This window comes from Anas platyrhynchos, chromosome 18, assembly GCF_047663525.1.
Source record: "Anas platyrhynchos isolate ZD024472 breed Pekin duck chromosome 18, IASCAAS_PekinDuck_T2T, whole genome shotgun sequence".
NCBI lineage: Eukaryota > Metazoa > Chordata > Aves > Anseriformes > Anatidae > Anas > Anas platyrhynchos.
Genome location: NC_092604.1, coordinates 8167871 through 8186514, shown reverse-complemented (window position 1 = coordinate 8186514; position 18644 = coordinate 8167871). Strand labels below are relative to the sequence as shown.

The 18644-nt window shown below is 52.1% G+C and overlaps 1 protein-coding gene across 1 annotated transcript; it reads left to right on the top strand.

The window, feature by feature from the left end:
• Window positions 1–2193: 2193 nt before the first annotated feature.
• URM1 (ubiquitin related modifier 1) lies at window positions 2194–18119 on the top strand. Its single transcript, XM_027470625.3, has 5 exons — window positions 2194–2317; window positions 4872–4942; window positions 15929–16010; window positions 17063–17111; window positions 17859–18119. Exons 1-5 carry the CDS (start codon window positions 2196–2198, stop codon window positions 17925–17927), a joined length of 393 nt encoding a protein of 130 aa, XP_027326426.1. The 5' UTR covers window positions 2194–2195; the 3' UTR covers window positions 17928–18119.
• Window positions 18120–18644: the final 525 nt, after the last annotated feature.

Here is an 18644-nt window from a genome sequence, read left to right as displayed (position 1 = left end):
GCAACCTAAACTGTTTCCTCCAGAATAAACCCTTGGCAGAGGAATGGAGGCATACCCCTTCTGCACTCAAGGGGAGAAAAAAAAAAAAAAAAAAAAAAAAAAACAACAAAACAACAAGCAAACTGAAAAACAAAAAGCCAGGACTGAGACAAAAGAAATTAAACCCTCTTTATTGCGAGGCTCAATTTCCAACCTGTTCTTTTGTTTGGCGCAGTTGAATTTGTGGGAGGGGAAGGCCGGGCACAGCAGGACTAGCCTGGCCCCCTCGCCCTGGCTCAGCAAGGGAAGCACTGCAAAGACCTGGGGATGCTGGAGCCTGGCAGGCTCAGCCAGTGCTCTCCTGTGCCTGGAACCAAGAGGACGACATTGAAAATTGACTGGAAATTAGAGGTTTAGCTTAAGTATTGCACAATGACATATCCCTGGGATTGAACAAGAAGATGGTGTGTTACAGCAGGCTGAACGCAGGGCACACATTCACGGCAGGGACATTGGCTTTATGTTTTTTCTTTATGTACCTGATTATCAAATACCATCTATGTTTACAGCGCTTTAGAAATAACAATGTCAGCACTACACTTTCTCAAGGAGATTACATGCTTTCTTTCCCCATCCCCAAGCATATGCTGGTAAATTCGTGATGCTCAGATTTCAGCAGCCGGCACAGAGATGGGAATTGCTCTTCTTCCCAAGCACACATTGTCCATAAAAATGTCCCCCATAGCTCATGTGCTCACTGACTGTATTTCCAGGGCAATTGTTAACAGTAACCAGCTTTGAATGCTTGAAAGAACCAAATTGGTATTTATTATTACCGTTCTCTCTCTCTCTCTCTCTTTTTTTTTTAAATTTCTTCTTGCCTTTACAGAGAAGCACTAACACTAAATCTGTAGTTTTTTGTTGCATTTCTATAGCTCAGGAATCGGGATTTTTAGGAGCCAGTTCTGCTATTATTTGGCATCATAAATGATTTCTGGAAGGAAGAAGAATAGCTCATATAAAACCATATCTACAAACACTGATCTGGAGCCCAGATTACCAGATCCTCTGTATACAGAGTGCTTCAGTCATTTCTGAAGTGTATAGAAATAAGATTTTTGTCTAATGCTTCTCTTTCCTCTGCCTATTTCCTATACAATTGGTTCAACATCCTGAGCCATATCTCTGAGATACCCAGAGTCCTCAGGACTTAGAGATATCTCAAAATCCAACCGGAATTTTTAGGCAGCGGCTTCTTGCCTCTGCCATAGCATAACCTCCAGCAGCAGCGGTGGCGTTGGTCGTGCTGGGGACCATGGCGCCTTTCCTGGGGCCCAGCCCAGAGAATGATCGCCTCCCAGAACAAAAGGCCGTTACAAACACCACCACCTTCTGCTCTCGGGGTTAGGCGTGCCTTGACCCCCGTTAGCATAAACGTAGAGCAATCTGTCTGCGTAAATTTATGCCCGTTACATATAATGCATAATGTATACGCGTCTATATGACATTTCTATCTCCATGTGTGCACGTGGACATGTATATTTTAAAGCCGAGCCCTCCACTGAGTGGAGGGCTGGAGGAGGGAGGGTTAAGGGGCTGCAGTTTTCCACCAGTGCCGCCTGCACCACGGCACAGCCCAGCTGTCACCACCATGGCTGCGGCCGCCTGTGCACGCGCTTCTCCCTCTGGGGACGGGAGGAGCAAACAAACGGGCGACAGATGTGCGCCACGCTGTTAGCGCGGTGCTCGATGGGGCCCTGCGCTGCGGCGATGTGCTTGCTGCAGGAGGCCGAGGGGACGCGGAGTAGCCGCGCGCCATCTTCCGTGTTGGCTACAGGAGCGGCACTCGGGCAGACCCAGCAGGGCCATCTCTGCGTCCCCATTAACACCAGCAATCAGCAGGCGGAGGGAGGCCTGGCCCTGGAGCTGCGAAGCTGCCGCCACTCCTGGCCTTTGTGCACCCAAATCAGGCAGAGAAGGGCCCAGTGAATGGCGAGGCGGGAATTTAAGGCGGGATGGGTGCTTTGGGGTTTATTTGGGGTGGTTTAGGTTTATTTGGAGTGGTTTAGGTTGATTTGGAGTGGTTTAGGTTGATTTGGTGTTTCAGTTTTTTATTCAGTGTTTTAGAACAGCACAAACTGCAGCCAGAGCTCAGCGCACCGCCCTGAGGACAGCAGGGCCTAGGCCTAGGCCGCCGCCTCTCCCTGCCCGTTGCCATGGTAACGCGGCGCTGCCGGAAGCCCGCCCGGGGCACTTCCGGCGCGGCCCTGGGCCTCCTTCCCTTCCCGCCCGCCGCTGCCAAGATGGCGGCGCCCGTGTCGCTGCAGGTGGAGTTCGGGTGAGCGCGGGCGGCGGGGCCTGGGGCCGGGGCCGGGCGGCGGGCAGGGCCGGGAGGGGCCGGGCCCGTGTCCGCGAGGAGGCCGCGGCCCTGTGGCGGAGCGGGGCCGAGGCCCCGAGCGGGCCCGCGGGCGGTGCCGGCGCCCGGCGCTCCCCGCGGGCCGGTGGCGCCGTGACGGGGCCCCGGGGCCCACCAGGCCCGGCCGGGCGGCTGCGGCCTCCCCGGGGCAACCGGCGGCCTTGGGCCGGGCGGGGCAGCGGCCGCGAGGGCCGAGCTGGCCCCTCAGTGCGAGCGCACCCCTCCCGGCCCGCCTCCCCCTGCCTTTATTTTTTTAATTATTAAAATAACGAATAAAAACCTCGCACTCCGGCTGTGCTCTCTGTGTGTGTCCGCGTGTTCACGCGCGCTCGCTGTGCGCTTCGTGCCCTTTGCCGCAGGTGGGGGTGAGGCCGCCGGGCTCTCGCTCGCAGCATTTTGGCCGGTGCTGCCGCCCCTCCGCCCCTGGGAAGCTGAGAAGTGGCTGTGGGGGAAGGCTGCGAGCATTTGTGACCATATTTGTGCTCCTTCCTTAAAGCCTTCTTTTAGCAGAAGCTAAAAGGCTGCTCTTTATTTGGTTTTTCCCACCCTCTCGCAAACACAGACACGCCATAACCCTTGAAATGCCCCTCTCCTGAAGAATCCTTTCCTCAGTCTTTCCCGCTTCCAGCTGCAGTAACTCTCCTAATTTTCCCAGAAGAGTGAGATGCATTTTTGCTTCCCTTGGAAATGCATAAATGAGCTCTCTATGTACAAATCACAGCTGAGTTCTCCCCAGCTAGCGCATCACAGAAGGACCTTATCTTGCAATCTACATTTCCCGCTGTAACAAAGCGTGACCTTGTTTTCATTGCATAAAAAAATGTTTTTCATATAATTACTGTGACTCGTTCTTCTGCGCGAGTCTCAGCTCATGTTAATAATCGCTGCTTCAATTTGCACATAACTATTTTTTGTGAGCTGGTGGAAGAACACCAACAGAGTGCTCTTTAGGAGAGTTGCTGCATATAAGTAATGCTGCTGAGGGCACAACAAGGCTCCTGTTGTGCTCTGCCATGGCAGAGCCAAGAAAACCTAGTGCGGCATTTTTAGATATCGAATTTAAAGGAACTTGGTAACGTGGGGGTGCACCTTTGCTGATAGTTAGGCGGGGATTATTTATTTTAAATAATTTATTGAGAACGTTTTCAGGAGATGCAAGGTACCCGTGAAGTTTCCCAGAATGTAATCTCGTTAAGAAAAAATAAATTTAAATGGTTAAAGTGAAAATAGCGTTTTGCCACGGTCAGATGTTCCTTCCAAACGGGTTAGGCATTTTTCTGTATCAGTTGAGTGCTGAGTGGTTTGGGTTTCCCAATTGTTCACGCTCTGGCCATCCTGGTCAGTTTGGAACCAAGAACTCGTCCTGCCTGCCCCTGTGCCATGTTTTATGGCAGCACACACGTTTCTGCTCTGTGTTCCTACTCACACGGTGAGGTTTTATAATCTGAGACTGAGTTCGGCCTGCTGCCTCACACCAGGAATGCTGCCTTATGCTCAAAGCAGTCAGAATTCAGTCTTTCCACCCCCCCCCCCCGAAAATGGATACAGATGAGGAACCTGCTGAGCCTTATTAAGTTGCAATTACAAAAAATACTTTTTTTTTTTTTTTAAGAGCCAAAGGAGATGAGGTGCATTGAATGTAACTCCCATTTTGTCAGGTGTGAGGACCAGCCCCTGCACTTGCTGGTCTCTCTATTCCGTAGTTTGTTCACACTTGCTCTCCTGTACAGAGCTGTGGCTCAGAGCTTCGCTTTGTTACCTAGGGTGAGTGCTGCTGGTAAGGTCTGAGTCTCAGAAAAGGGAAGTTAGGTCGTTCCGTGGAGGAAGATTTTATTTTTTATGTTAATTTGTAATCGTTGCCACTTGCTCAACTTGCTTCTCTCGGGCAAGACCCTCCTGCAAGGGAGCATTTTGTAGTGACAAGGTCGGGAGAGGCTTGCCAGGACTCGAGGATTGCTGGCTCTGCCTCTGCCTCGCCGTGTAACCTCGCATGAGTCACTTCCTCTCCCTGCTTACAAGTGGAAACGGGGGAAATGGTGACTCCACAGCTATGCCATGAGTTTTCACATTTCTGAAATGCCTGGAGGCTTCTGGCCGAAAGGTGCTCGGGAAGAGCTGTAGCGCAGTGCCCGTAATGCTGTTGGAACTGAAGCAGAGCCGATAGCGAATGGGAAAGGGAAGGCTGGGCACTGCCCGCTGCTCTGTAAGCTTTTTGGGATGCAGCCACCTTCCTGCTCGGGCACCGTGGGGTTCTGGCCTGTGACTGTGGCTCTGGTGTGTGATGGCAGCAGGAGATGGCACCTTCCCCAGGAGACTTTTGCAGTTTGAGAGTGGAGAAAAGACCGAGAGAATCCTGTACTGAATATATTCTGTGTCGTTTGTGTGCTGCGTTGTGGCATCTGTGGCAATTGCTGCTTTTGTCCTGTCTTCTTATGCCAATAAAGAGGAACTCAGCAGTTCGTTCTTTTTGTTTCAGAGGTGGTGCAGAACTCTTGTTCGATGGTGTTAAAAAGCATCAGGTGACTTTGCCTTCTCAGCCAGAGCCTTGTGAGTATCCAAACCTGCTGGATAACTTGTAAGAATGACCACAAATGAAATTCACATGCAAAACAAAAGCTTATTTGTGCAGCAGTTTCTGTAGTTTACAGGTATGGATGTATTTTTAAAAGCACTTTCAGGCATGCCGTTGATCAGATGGCTTGCTGCTTGGGCCTCAGAGTGAATACCAAGCAGAAATAGTTCGAACACCTCCGTATGCTCTAACAAATCATGAAGTGAGTCCTTTATTAAGCCTTTGGCCTCCCTCCTCCTGGGCAGACACCAGCCTCAGAACATGCCCATCATGTCTACGTTCATCTTGATGCGTGACACTCCTATAACCTGCTCTACCTCGTTTTGCCTTGACTCTTTTGAGGTTCCCAAGAGGCACATATAAATAAATGTGCGTATATATGCACTGTGTAGAGATGTGTGTAGAGCAGTGTAACATTTATGTATTTTATCTACTTATTTTTTATACTTTTAAGTACGTGTAATCATTCTATATTAGCAATACAATTAAAAAGGGCAAAGCTAATGCTTGAACATGATCCTGGACGTGCTGCCTGTGGCCTTACCCGCAATAAAAACTAAGAAGCTGTTAAGTGGAAGCTTCGAGCATCCCCGTGATGCAGTTACAAGCTCTGCTTTGTGATTTGGCATATCAGCCCCAGGAAGGGCTGTGTTAACTCTTGTTCCTACTTGCGTGTGTGCGTACTTCAGTTGCAACATACATGTACTCCTGCTGCAGGTAGGTTTTGGATTTTTCCAGCTAGGTAGCAATGCTGCTGGAGGGTGGGATTGTAAACTGAGTGAACACAAAGCATCAAGGGATGTTACCAGTTACTATCTAGTGAATGTGCAATACCACAACCTACACGCTGTGAATATTCGGGCCTGAAATCTCCTTGCTATGCCTGTAAGTAATTAGGGATTCGTACGAGTACTTGGACATAAGTATAGGTAATTCAAACGTAATAGGAGCACTGAAATAGCGTGTTATCCTGTCGTTAGTGAGTCTAGGAACACGATCTGAGACCGACTAGTGTGGTGAATTTAGTCATGTCGCTTAACGTTCCCCTGGTGCTACTGAAGCCGTGGTGAGAGCTCCATGTGGCACAGGAGGGTTCGGCGCTGAATTCCGGCACTGTTAGAGCACTTAGGGCCCTTAAATGGGAGCTAGTAAAGAACTGCCAAAACGCTCGTTTGCTTGGTTTATGAACGTGGGGGCTAGAGAATCATTTTCTTTAGTGCTCTGTGTGTTCAGGATACCTGCTGACGAGCACGGCGTCGCTGGCGTTCAGACCGTGATCAGACACTCGAGCAGGAGGGGTTGCTGCCTGAGCTGTGGATTTCTGCCCAGGGAGGGGGGAAGTGATGCCAAAGAGTGATCTCCCAGCCAGGTGGTTGTTGGTGCAGTTGTGTGTGGCCTATCCCATTCCCATTCAGAGCTGCTGGGAAGACTTTTGCAGACTTCCCGGAGAGCTGGCTTTATCCTAAAGGATAAATCTTTCCCTGAAGATCTGGCTCAGCCTCAGGGCTCGAGCTCACGATCTCCGCTGATTCATTCCAGATTCATCTGATAGATTTTTGCTTCTGGCTTTTTGTGCCACCATGCCTTTCAGCTGCTGCTATCCCTGCACCTGTAGGAGCAGCAGAACGGGCACTGGGTGCGGTTTGCAGCTCCCGTGGCTTGCAGCCTGCTGCTTGATGTGAAGGCTCTTTCACAGGTTTTCACGTGACAAGGTGCTGTCGGTTTGGGGGCTGGTTGGGGATGGCAGAAGCTCAGGAGTGGATGCTCCAAGTTGTGAGGCTTATGCTCTGGCAGTGTTTACACCAGCACAAGGATGGGGTAAGCAGACGTGGCTGTAATGCCCGATGGTAGGGGATCACAGGAGACACCCGTCGTAATATTCCAGGTGAGAATTGCATCGGGGAAGTAAGAGATCAATAGAATCAAATTAGAAACGTGTAAATAAGGAATTTGGTAAATTCCTGCAATTTTATGCTGTTCCTAATGCCATCCATGGTCCTCTCCCAGCAAGGAAGTAGGATTCAGCTGTCTGGGTAAAGGAAGATCTACGGAGTGTGTTCCCTGCTGCCCTGTGCAGCCAAAATTACACTGATGAGAGAAACAAACCAGCTCGGTGCTGCGCTGTGGCCCGCTGCTCACCTTGCCTTCTGTGTTCGTTGCTTAATGCTCTGGGGAAAGATTTGTAGTATGAGGACCGCCTGAAGACCTGCACTTATAACCCCATTTTAACTGGTTTCATTAGCTGTCAAGCTTATTTTTGGCCAGTTTGGCCTCTCTTTCCCACTCTTCCTTTCTTTCTGGGTTATTTTTGTCTTTGTCCTCTTTTTTGCAGAGCAGCTTCTTCTCTCTGGGACGCTGGGCCCAGCTATATTTTAATTGTTTGGGCATTTATATATCTATCCCAGAGGGGAGGGGAGGGGGAAAATTTTATGAGGAGACTTCTACAAATATTTATGTGAAGAAAAAGAAACAAATTATGCTCCGTAGCTGACACGGGCAGCGTTCTCTGAATGATGATAACGTTGCTTTAACAAAATTCTGCGGAGCCAATTCCTTTTTCCTGGTAACAGGCACTGGGTGGAAAGTAGGTGGGTTCCAAATCCAGTTCACTTTTTGTACCTTCGTTTCTCTGCCCTTTTCTGATGCCTGAAGATGGGCTCCTGGAGGGATTAGGCAAGGCAGGAGGAAGGAAGCTGCAAATGGGACAAGAGCGAGCCACAAGGGGTACAGCTGTGTGACAGGACCTCTTTTTATTATCCGAGGGGCTTTTTGTATCCTTACAAGGCCAGGAGAACAGCAGTTCTTTATTCCCAAAGCGCTGCTGTCTTGGTGTTGCTGCCAAGTGAGAACTTCACAAGGTGTGATGTATCTGCAGGGAAAGGCAGCTCTGCAGAAGCCCCACTTTGTGCAGGGCTGTGCAATCTCTTCGAGCTGCCGCAGAAAGAGGACCCGAAGTTGACCAAGAGTCTCGTCCCGAGCTGCTGGCTGCTCTGGTGATCTCACTGATAATGCTGTTAGGATCTGAAGGCACTGATGCCCCGTTGGCTGCCTCTGCATAAAAACAGTGTGTGTGGGAGAAGGCAGCTGGGGGAATAAGGATATTTGTCACATGGAGAGAGGATTAAATTGGCAGGGAAATCAACTTTATTTTCAAGCATCTCAGAGGCTATTAGAGACAATGGAGCATAAAAGAGAGAAACCCTAAATTAAAAACTGAAAATGTATTTGGCAGCTTCCTCCTGAAACAAGCCACAGTAATTTAACCAAGTGCTTCAGTAATCAAATAGATCATTGTATGACTGCTCTGCGAGTGGTGGCGGAGCTCCTTCCTCCATCTCGCTGGGGCTCACAGTGGTGGATTTGTCTATGGCCATGCGAATTGCATGGACGCCGCTGGAGGGGTGGGAAGTAGCTGCCTTTGCTTAACCCTTGTAGTCGTTTCAGGTTTAGATCAGCAGCGTCCTGCTGGTGAAGAGGGCTTACAAAAGTTTTCTGCTGAGTGCTTACAAAAGTTTTCTGGGTGTTGTATCCGGGGGCTGGGGCTGGTTGTAAAGTGTCTGCCAGTTGTGCTGCAGGCTGCGGGCCTTCCACTTCCAGCTTCTCCTGCGGTTTCAGTGCTGGGACTTCTGGTTTAGGAGCAGCGGCGGTCGCCTGGACCTTCTGGGCTAATCCAGAATTCACTGTGTGTTTTGGCACTTGCAAGTTAGGAAGGATAAATTTTTAATCAGGCTGTTTTGGTAATTGTTTGTGGTTTCCTTTTACCAAAACCCTGGGGAAAAAGGCTTGTTGCTAATCAGATTTTTTTTTTCTTTTAGAGGGAAAATTAAAATAATCTGCCAAGTGCTGCTTATGTTAAAATCCCTGTAGAGAAGAGCGTGGACTGCTCCTCAAGAGCTTTGCTTCCCGGGGGCCTTGTGCACAGCGTGGAGGACTGCTGGGGAGCTGGGAGAGTTCATCCCCTCAGTAAAGAGCCTGGGGATCTCGAGAAATCAGACCTGTGCTACAGGCCTAAAAATGGCATGTGTTTGGAGGGACTCGGGTGCTGCACAAAACCCTGTAAAGCCAAGAGTGAAAGTTTGAAAATCCAGGGTAAAAGTTGGCTTTAAATGCCTAGTGCTGCTGCTAGATAGCGCGGGGTAGCTGGTAAGTAATTAGTACTCTGGGATGCCTTTATTGCTCTGTTCATTACCCCTGATGGTTTAAAACTTGCTCCAAAAAGGAATCAAAGTGGTGGTGGTGACGCCACGGCTGCTCTCAATGCTCCAGCTCCCAGCTTTGACCCGAGGAGGAGCAGCGGGTCCCTGGCGAGGGACGAGGGACGGGGAGAGGTGTCGCAGCCCTACAGCAGCAGCCCCAGCACCCTCGAGGGAGGCCGCGGAGCCGCTCATTGTGCAGGGAGCTTCCCAGGCAGCCAGAACCCAGCTCTTGTGTGCGACCAAATCCCCGGGCTAACAAAGCCTGGCTTTTCCCCCCCCCCCTCCCCGCCTCCCCGGCCGCCGCGCTGCAGTGCGGGCACCTAGCGGGATAACCTCTCTGCGCCGTGCCCCCCCCCTCCCTCGGCTCTCTCTTTTCTCTCGGTGGGATTTGCTGCGCTGACAGCACTGTTCTGAGGGTGGCAGCGGAGCAGGGCTTGGGGAGGAGGATCCGGGCCCTTTAAACCGCTTAGCATGCGGTTCACACGGCTCCGGGCCAGCTGTTCCTTTCTCCTCCTGCCCTCACTCGCAGGAGTTGTTTGCTGAGCTCAGAGCTCCTGTGCAAAATTGCTTTTCAAAAGAGCCACTTTCTGCTTAATTAAACAATGAGCCGCCGTCCCTCTGCACATCTGTAAAGCTCCCTCTGCAGCCCCTTTATCCCACAAACTGCTCCATTCTTACCTCCATTCACTTGTAAATCTTACCCCCCCTCTCCTCCACCCTGATCATCTCACTGGCCCTTTCTTTTCCCCTTTCAAGTAAGACTGAGGGGCTCGGAGTATCCGTGGGGGTGGCTGGGCTGGGTGGGCAGGAATCGGTTTAATGGTGCTTGCCCTGTATGAAAGTGATAATAGCCCAGCGGAGCCGAGCCCGAAAGTGAGAGGCGAGGGCTGGGCTCGGCGTGGTCCCTGTATTTAGGGGAAGAAAACGATGGCAGTCACTGAGCTGTGACACTGACTCATCCAGCAGCCAGAGGGGACACCAGCCACCAGCACGGCTGGAAGGGGGGCGAGGGGTCTGCTTCAGGGAGCTCTTCTCCAGCTGGCAGTGCCCGGGAGAGCCCGGCCCCGGGGGATTCCCTCTGCCAGGCTGGCTGCCTGCGGTGCCAGGCTGCCAGGGAATCCCTCTGCAGCTCCTGCAGGAGCAGCCACCTTCCTCTGTGGGGTCTCACATCGGTCTTCTGTGACACTGAGAGGGTTTTCCTTCGTAACCCTCTGCATGCATGCAAAACCCAGAGGCTGGAAAAAATTGAGAGGGGAAAAATTCAGTTTGCTGGGTTCTGGCTAAGCTTTGTGCCTGCAGTTAGTAAGGCGTCCTCTGAATTGTCTTCCTCAGCAGCTTAAAACAAAAAATAACCAGCAAGATTCAAGGTTAAGCGGGATAAATGAGCGGAAAAGCAGTGAGGTGGGATATCTCCTTGGTCACAGGGAAGGACAGATGATAGCGGGGTGATGCAGTGCCATCGAGCACAGATTGATAGGGAGGAGTGCAGAAAAGGGAGTTTGGTGCGTCGCAGGAAGATTCCCGACTGCAAAACTGTCAGACCATGGCACAGCCTCCTGGGGGGCTGGTAGCAGGCCTCTGTGGCTCCAGCATCTCAGAATCGGAGCGGGCAAGGCTGGGGGTGGTCTCTTGTTGCAGGTAATTCTGTGCTGCCAGAGGGATAAAAGTGCAGGAGCTGTTAACCTGTTAATTTTTTGTATCTGTGCTTCCTAATCTGGCCCTCTGCTGCCTGTGCAGGAGCCCGTGGGGCTCTCCCAGGTCCTTCCCTGGATAATTTTGAACAGGAGGCAAGGCTCCGGACCAGCACCAGCGATCTGTGATCCTAATTAAAGGAGACGGTTTGGTGCACCGGCATTTCTTTGGGAGGCTGGAGTGACAATAGCATCGGGTGTTACGGGATTAGATGCTCTGACTTTGGAAACGCGCGGGGATTAGGTTTACCCTGAGGAGCAGCCCAGAGCTGCTTTCTTGTAACGGGAGCTGATGGATCTGGAGCCTCGCTGCTGGCTATGTAGGGGCGTTGGAGATCCCTTGAACTTGTGGTCTCCTGCCAGCAGCCTGCGGGGCACGGGAGATCCCGAGCAGCTCCTCAGCAGCTCGGGGGAGCTGTGATAAAACCTCAGGGCTGAGAATTGCTCAGTGACGGCTGGGATCTGAGCCTCTGCTGCTAACAGCAGGGCGATGAAAGAGCCCTCTGATCCCATGGACACAAGGAAATGGGGAAGAGCTGCTGAGGCTTCTCTCCGGGCTGGGAAGTGAGAGGAGGGTGTTGTAATACAAATAAAAATGACACAAACCAAGACCTTGATGTTTGCTTAGAGCAGACAACAACAGAAGAGAGGAACAAGTGGGATTCTCCCGTAGTTACCCCCTGATATTTCTGTAGCACTGAAAGCAGCGGCCACTCCAGCGCCTGGCCGGGTGGGCTCGTCTGCCTGTCAGACAAAATGGATTTTGCTCTCCTCAGCCTGGCTCTGCGCAGCACCGAGCCCGTTTGCCTGTGACTCCATTTCTCTAAGCTATTCCAGGTCTTCTTCTGCGGTTTATGGCACACCATCATCTGCTTCAGCGAGTGATTTGCATATCAGATGGGAGGCTGCAAGAGGCTGAAGCATCCCTCAGGTCAGGTTTTGTAGCAGGCTCTTTTACAGAGCAGGTTCCCGGAGTGCCGTAAGATGGAAAAGCACACAGCAAGCGTTCACCTGGCGGGGCAGCAGGTACCGGGAGCCGGTTTGTCTCTTTAGAAACATGCTGCTTGAGCAGGGAAGGGGGATACAGATCGTCTCTCCCTACATTTCCATGCAGGCAGGGGGAATAATGGCAGAGGAGCGGCAGGGAAGGGGCTTTGTCATGGTTACAGGCCAGTGGCGGAGAATGTGGGTGGAGCGGCGCTCGTCCAGAGTTAGTGACCTCAGCAAATTGGAGCTCAGCCATGGTCAGTATGATAAATGATCTGATTCTGGGTCACAGAAGCGGTACCCCACGGGGAGCTATCCGCGAGGCGGCCCGGGAAAGCGCCGTGCTCCTGCGGCACTGACCCCTTAGTGACCAGTGCTGCATAGATCTTCTTTATTGCGGACCAGAAGGGAATTTTCCATGCTTCGCCCTTTGTAGGGTTCCCCTCTTCCCTGAAATAAGCGCTCAGCTCTGCAGCCAAGGTGTGAGACGGGTGTGACTGCACCCTCGGGATGCCTTCTGGGCGCTCTGTGCTGCCTGCTGGCCATTATTTGGATTTTAAGGCCGGGAACACGGAGGTGTCTGGGCGCTGCACGTGTGTGTGCAAGGCTGCCCGTGCCCTGTGCAGCTCCTGGGAGCGGGGCTGTGTAAATGGATCGTGCAAAATCCTTCTGCATTTCTGCACATGTATCAGCTCAGTGTGAGGGTCTTCCCCTGTAACCCCCAGCTCGCTGTTTCTTATTCCAGGCTCCTGTTTTCTCTGCTCACGGGGAGCGCCCTCTCTGCTGAGCTGTGGCTGATGAACCTGTCAGGCCAAGGAGGTTTTATTGAGCTGGGAAAGATCTATGGGCTTCAGCCCTGGGTTTCAGGGTGCGAATGAACCCGGGCTCTTGTTCCAGGCAGTGCTAAAATGGAGTCCCAGGCGCGCTTCTCTTGCAGAGGGAGCTCAGCAGATTCCTCGCCAAGGAACAGAGGGGATAACGCAGAAGATCAGGCCTCAGAGGAGACGTGAGGGGACCGAGCAGGCTGTGCAGTTCTCCCCGCCACTACCAGGAGCGTTTGTACTGCAGCTGGGCTGAAAACGAGCCGAGGCTGTGGGGTTTTTGTATGCACGCTCACTGCAGTTTTTGCATCCTGTCCGCTTGCGTGACAAGCCAATGACTTTGTGTCACTGCGAGCGCGCTCGGCGTTTTCCTGAGCTGTGTGTTTCGCTGGGTGATTTGTTTTATGCATGTATTGTGGGTTTGAGCTCCCATCTGTGCACTTGAACTAAGCAGTTTTCTCAAACGTTCGTCAGTTTTCCTTTTTTTTTTTTTTTTTTTTTTTTTAATTAACTTTAGATTATTTTTCCTGAGAATTTGGAGAGGTTTGATGTACTGTTAGCACAGGCAGCAGAAGCTGTCTCTGTATACAAATGAGGCAGGGATTTCCTACCATGTGCTCTGGTCCCTCCTTTGCAGTTTGAGAATATTTCAGCTTCCCCAGCCTCTTCGCTCTGGCTTCTCTGCTGATGCTGCCAACGGTGAGGACGGTCAGGGTGGGTTTTTGGTGGGGATATTTTTTCCCCTCCTTCTTTGTCGGGTGTGGGGGCCCAGCTGCTTGCAGAGCAAATCCTTTGCCCAGGGAGCAACTCAGCTCAGAAAGCAACTGCCTCAGGAAGGCCACGTCTGTCAAATACAAGAGGCAGGAGGTAATTCACCCCTGGTTATTGCCATCGTGACGCCGTGCAGGAACCGATCGAGGCGCTGAGCTGCAGGATGGCTTCTCCCCAGACCAACCGCGATGGAAGCAATTTTGTTCCTTTCCGATAGCTTCCGTGGCCGAGGTGGTTTTGGGGCATCTCTGGTCATTTTTCATCCCTTGTAATTGATTCGTTCTAGTAATCTTGGTGCACAGATTGTAAAGACATGAAGGTGGGGGGGGGAAAAACAAGGTTCAGTGCAGAGAAATCAGCTGCAAGTATTAGTGTGAAGGTTGGCCAAAGAGAAGGGGCCTTCATTTTCATCACTGTTAAGAGCAGGGAAGCTCCAGGCACGCACAGGGCGTCAGTTTTTTCCTGCTGCCTGAATTCTTCAGTGCGTGTACGTGACTTGTGGGGAGGGCTAAATGAGTGTAGGCTCAGGTGGGGCTGGAAATAACGTTTATTACGGGAGGAGCAGGGCTGAGGGAATCTTCCAGCGCGGCCTCAAATAAATCAGTCCTCTCGCCCCTCAGTCCAGCCTGCGTCTAGGTGGCTGTCTTTTATCCAGCTGGTGCAGCGTGTTTCTGGTTAAATGATCTCTCCCGAAAGGTCCCAGAGGAAAGGGCTGCTCATTCCAGGCAGGGAGAATTGTGTATGGCACAGCTCATTGTTGCGTGCCCCGCCGCAAGTGCATAAATATGAAACAGCTCGCGGGCGCGCTGCTGGTGGGGCCGGTGTCCCCTCTGCGCCCCCCCCCTCCTCCTCCTCCTCCCGAAGGCTTCTCTCCATCTTTCTTCCTCCCCAGCTTTCATTTCTTGGTGATGGAGAGCGGGAGCCGTTTGGGTGTGGGATCCTGAGGGCCTGACGCTGCAGCAGCATTTTTCTGTGGTCCAGAGCCACGAAACAGGGGAAATGGAGGCAGAATCCCAGCAGCTCCCCCTTTCCTTAGGAAAAAAGACACCTCCCCATCGCCAGGGCTGCTCACCCTTGGCGTGACAGCAGCGATGGGGTGACCCTACTGGAAGAACCCCATCCCTGGGTGTCCACGGTCCTATAAAACCCCACTGTACATCAGGGACTGGGTCGAGCTGCTGCCAGCACGTTTATTTTTGCTGCTCACGAAGCTAACGCTTGGTGAATCAGACGCAGGGGGTCGGGTTTCTGTTCAGAAGGGTTCCCTGCAAGCACGGCGGGGCTGCCACACGTGCAGGAGACGCCAGGACCCGAGAGCAGCTCCAGCCCTCGCTGCCTCCGGGAAGCGGCTTCGCGCCTCTAAAACAAACAAAACTCTTCCAGGGCTTTCAAAGGGTTGTTTAAAGGAGCCCCGGGAGAATAACTGATTGTGGATTCAGAGTGATGAAGTGGGTTGTGGAATGGTGAAATATAGAGGCAAATGCAGGAGAACTCCACGTTGTAATTTGTCAGCTTCTCTAAACCCTGTAACGGATTATTCCCCCCCCCACCGTCTCTTCTCACCTCTCCAATAGGAAATTAACTGATGCTATCACTAAAGAAATTGTTTTTGCCTCACAAAGTAAAATTGATACTATAAAAACCCGCCAGCAGTGTCTCCTCCTCCTTTTACATGAAGACAAATCCTTCCTGTCACCTACCGAAATGGAAAGATAAAGGCTGAGCTTTAATAAAGAAGCCGTGAGCACGAAGTGCACGGGGAGGGAGCTGGTGGGGAGGGAGGAGGCCAGGCACAGGGAGCACGGCGACGCCGGCAGGAGCAATGCCGAGCGACGTGACGAGTGCCCCAAACACACCTGGCACGGGCAGGGCCTGCCTGGTGCCTGGTCAGGGCCTGGTTCTGCGCATGTCTGTGAGCTGCAGAGCACGTCTCCGGGAGCTGGAGCTGGTTTTGGTACCCCTGGTGTCTCTGCTGTTCGTGCAGATGCTTGGCACACTTGTCTGGACTTTTAGAATTGAATTAAATGCGGAGTTAAATAGCGATTTGTTGGGCAAGCCCAGGATGTGCAGGGTGTGGGGTGTGCTAAAGGAATCTTACCAGGAATCTCCTGCTTCGGTGCTGCTGCGTCAGCCTTGTGGGATGCCTGTAGCGCACAGAGCAGGGGGTTTGAAGGAAGAGGCCCTTGCCAAAAAGCTGCTCCAGCTCTCAGACTTCCTTTTTGTACTCCCACCAGCTCAGGCAGGGGGGCACCAGTCCCCAAATCACCCTTTCTGCGGGGAGGAGCAGCCCTTTTCTGCCAAACCGGGGAGCTGAGGGCTTTGAGCTGCCTGGGTAGCTGCTGGTGAGGGGCAGTCCTGCTCTGGTGGGAGGAGTGGGGCTCTCCCCATCTGGCTGGCAGGTTCCTCGTCTCCTTTTGGTGGGTGAACAATCACTGTCCTGGCACTGCCCAGGAGCTGTCAGCTCGCCTGTAACCTGCTCTCCTCTCTCCTTGCAGGGGATATCAGAAACCTGCTAAAGTGGATCAAAACGAATCTGCTGAAGGAACGGCCGGAATTGTTTATGCAAGGGGAATCTGTGTAAGTACAGCTGCTGTCAACCTGCCCTGCGCTTCCCTCTCTGGTGATGCCCGTGGTTTGGGCTGCGTTTTTCCTGTTGGTTGCAGGAAGGGAAATGTCCCTGAAAACAGGGGATATGGTGACGTGATAACGAGGAGGGTGTCCCCTAGGTTTGGAAGGAACTCCAAGCTCTACCTCCCACTGTTCCCTGGAGAGCTTGTCTACCTTTTGCAGCCCTCACCCCAAATCCTTAAGCCTTAAACCCAAAGCAGGACCCCAGATAATTTCTGCTCTCTGCGTTACCACCTGGAGCGGTGCAGCTCGCATATCCCCAATTCCAGGACTTTTAGCAGGTCTGTCCATTCCCTGCTGACATCACTGGGACTGAAGCAGTCGCTCGGCAAAGTGCCAACAAACATTTCTTCTGGGAAATGTATTTTTATTGTCAAAATGGGGCCAGCCTCGTGGAGGGGGAAAGGAGGAAAAAAAAAAAAAAGAGAGAGAGAAATGGAGCAGAGTGAGCTGTGCAAACCATCCCTGACTGCGGGGTGGCGCTGGGGGTGTTTAACATTCGTCACGGATCTTTGTGAGCTGAAGCGTGTGCCAGGTCCCCTGGTAACAGGAGAGACAATTGCAGGACACTGAAGATCAAAGAGGGGGAATCCCTCTGCCTGGAACCGGGGGCTCGCAGTGGATCCCAGGTGGTTGCCGCCTTTGGTAGGGGCGCCGGAATGCCTTCCCCTTCCTTCCCATCGAGCTCTCTGCGCTCGACTGTTGTGTGGGGGTTTTAATTACCTGGCTTTTCTACGTGGTACGGAAATATAGTCATCCTGGAGCATCCTCAGGAATGGTGCATTTTGATTTAAATGAGCTCTGGGATTGCTCCTGCCTCCCCTTTATTTGATCTAGAAAGGGCACAGACTGTACCTGTTCCTACCTCCATGCTAGGATTCCTTTTTCCCTTTGGCTTTACAGGCAGACAGCTTGTGATCTGTGCTTTAACGTCCCTCGTTCTTAACTATTTGTGAAGCTTTTGAGCCGCCCTGTATCCTAATTATTTCTGTGTTCTGCAGGAGGCCAGGAATTTTGGTGCTCATCAACGACGCAGACTGGGAACTAATGGTCTGTACTCCTTCACTTTGACTTTTCTTTGTTGAAAATATTGCTCTGTCTGTTCTGCAGTTGCTCTCAGAGAAGCTATTTCTGATTCTTGCCCCGAGCCAAGTGTCTGGGATTTGAGGGGGAAGGGGCAGGCTGGGATCTCTGCCCTGCGTTGTACCACCGGGGCTGTTCCACAGCCTGCAGCCTCGCTCTAACCTGCTGAGTCTCATCAGCCAGCCGCTGGCTGAGGAGAGAGCCCTCATATTCCCCGGCCTCCAGCAGCGGGCTGCTCACCTCTGGCTGCTCCCAGCTCTCATCCACGCGGGGGGGAAGAGCCTGGGGGGTCCCGGGCAGCTTCCCAGCCCTGAGCCAGACCCCTCAGCAGGAGCAGGGTGGTGCCCTAGCTGGTGAAGACAGCCTTGGGGAGGTTTCTACCCAAACAAGCAACTGCTTAATGCCTCTCCTTTTCAGCCCACTGTTGTGCTCAGCAAACAAACAGTCCCTAACTATTTTCCTGCCTCAGGCAACCACCTGTTCTGTCAAAACCATGGTCCAGAAAGCGGCGTGTTCCTGGGATAATGAGTGTCAGCTCCTTCTCTGATCTCTCACCTTCGCTGCCTTTAAGATGAAAACATCCGTCTATCCCCTCCTGCTCTCCCTAACGCTCACCATCTTTTTACAAGATGTTTTCTCTTTGCAGCTAGTATTTGGAAGTGACATTTCAACCATTTTTCTTTCTTTTTTTTTTTTTTTTCCCTTGGCCTGCAGGGTGAGCTGGATTACAAACTCCAGGACCAGGATAATGTGCTTTTCATCTCGACATTACACGGCGGGTGAACTCCTGGAAAAACAAAAGGACGTAAATCCAAACCTTTGGCCAAAAACAAACAAACAAAAACCTAAACCCACCCAAAACTCTCTTGAACTGTCCATGCCCGGTCTCGGCACCTTCCCACCATGTTCCCTTGTTCCTACACATCCAAATAAAGCCTCGCCAACGTGCGGCCTGCTGTGTGCTGTGACAGCATCCATCTTTTGGTCCTCATTTCACCTCTCCTGACTGCACTTCAGGTACCTTACCGAGCAGAGAGCACCTGCTGCATGTGCAACTGTGGTTTTGTGACGGAAGGAGGAGGGCTGCTGGACCCTGATGGTGCCTCTTTGCAGGCAGTGAGGCGTTTGGGGGGGATTGTACCCGCTCTGGGGTGAGGCGTGGTGCCTTTGCTTTGGTGCTGGGGATCTTTTCATGCGGTGTTTAGGGTTGTGCAGGGTAGCGCAGCAGCCATGGGGCTGCCTGGGGAAGGATGAGACGGGAAGTGCAAGGAGACAAAAGGTGGCTTTACTGGGAGGTGGTGGAGGTTACAGCTTCAGAGCCCTCTGTGCCGGCTCTCCACCTGTCTCGCTATTTATCTGTGGGCAGTAGACAAACACGCTTTTTTGTTTCTGTTTTTCTGATGCCCTCTGCCTCCTGCATACCTGAGCTGCGGCAGGGTGAAGCGCGGGTCCACAAACAATGTCAATTTACAGCCATTTGGTTGGAGGGTAAACGAACCC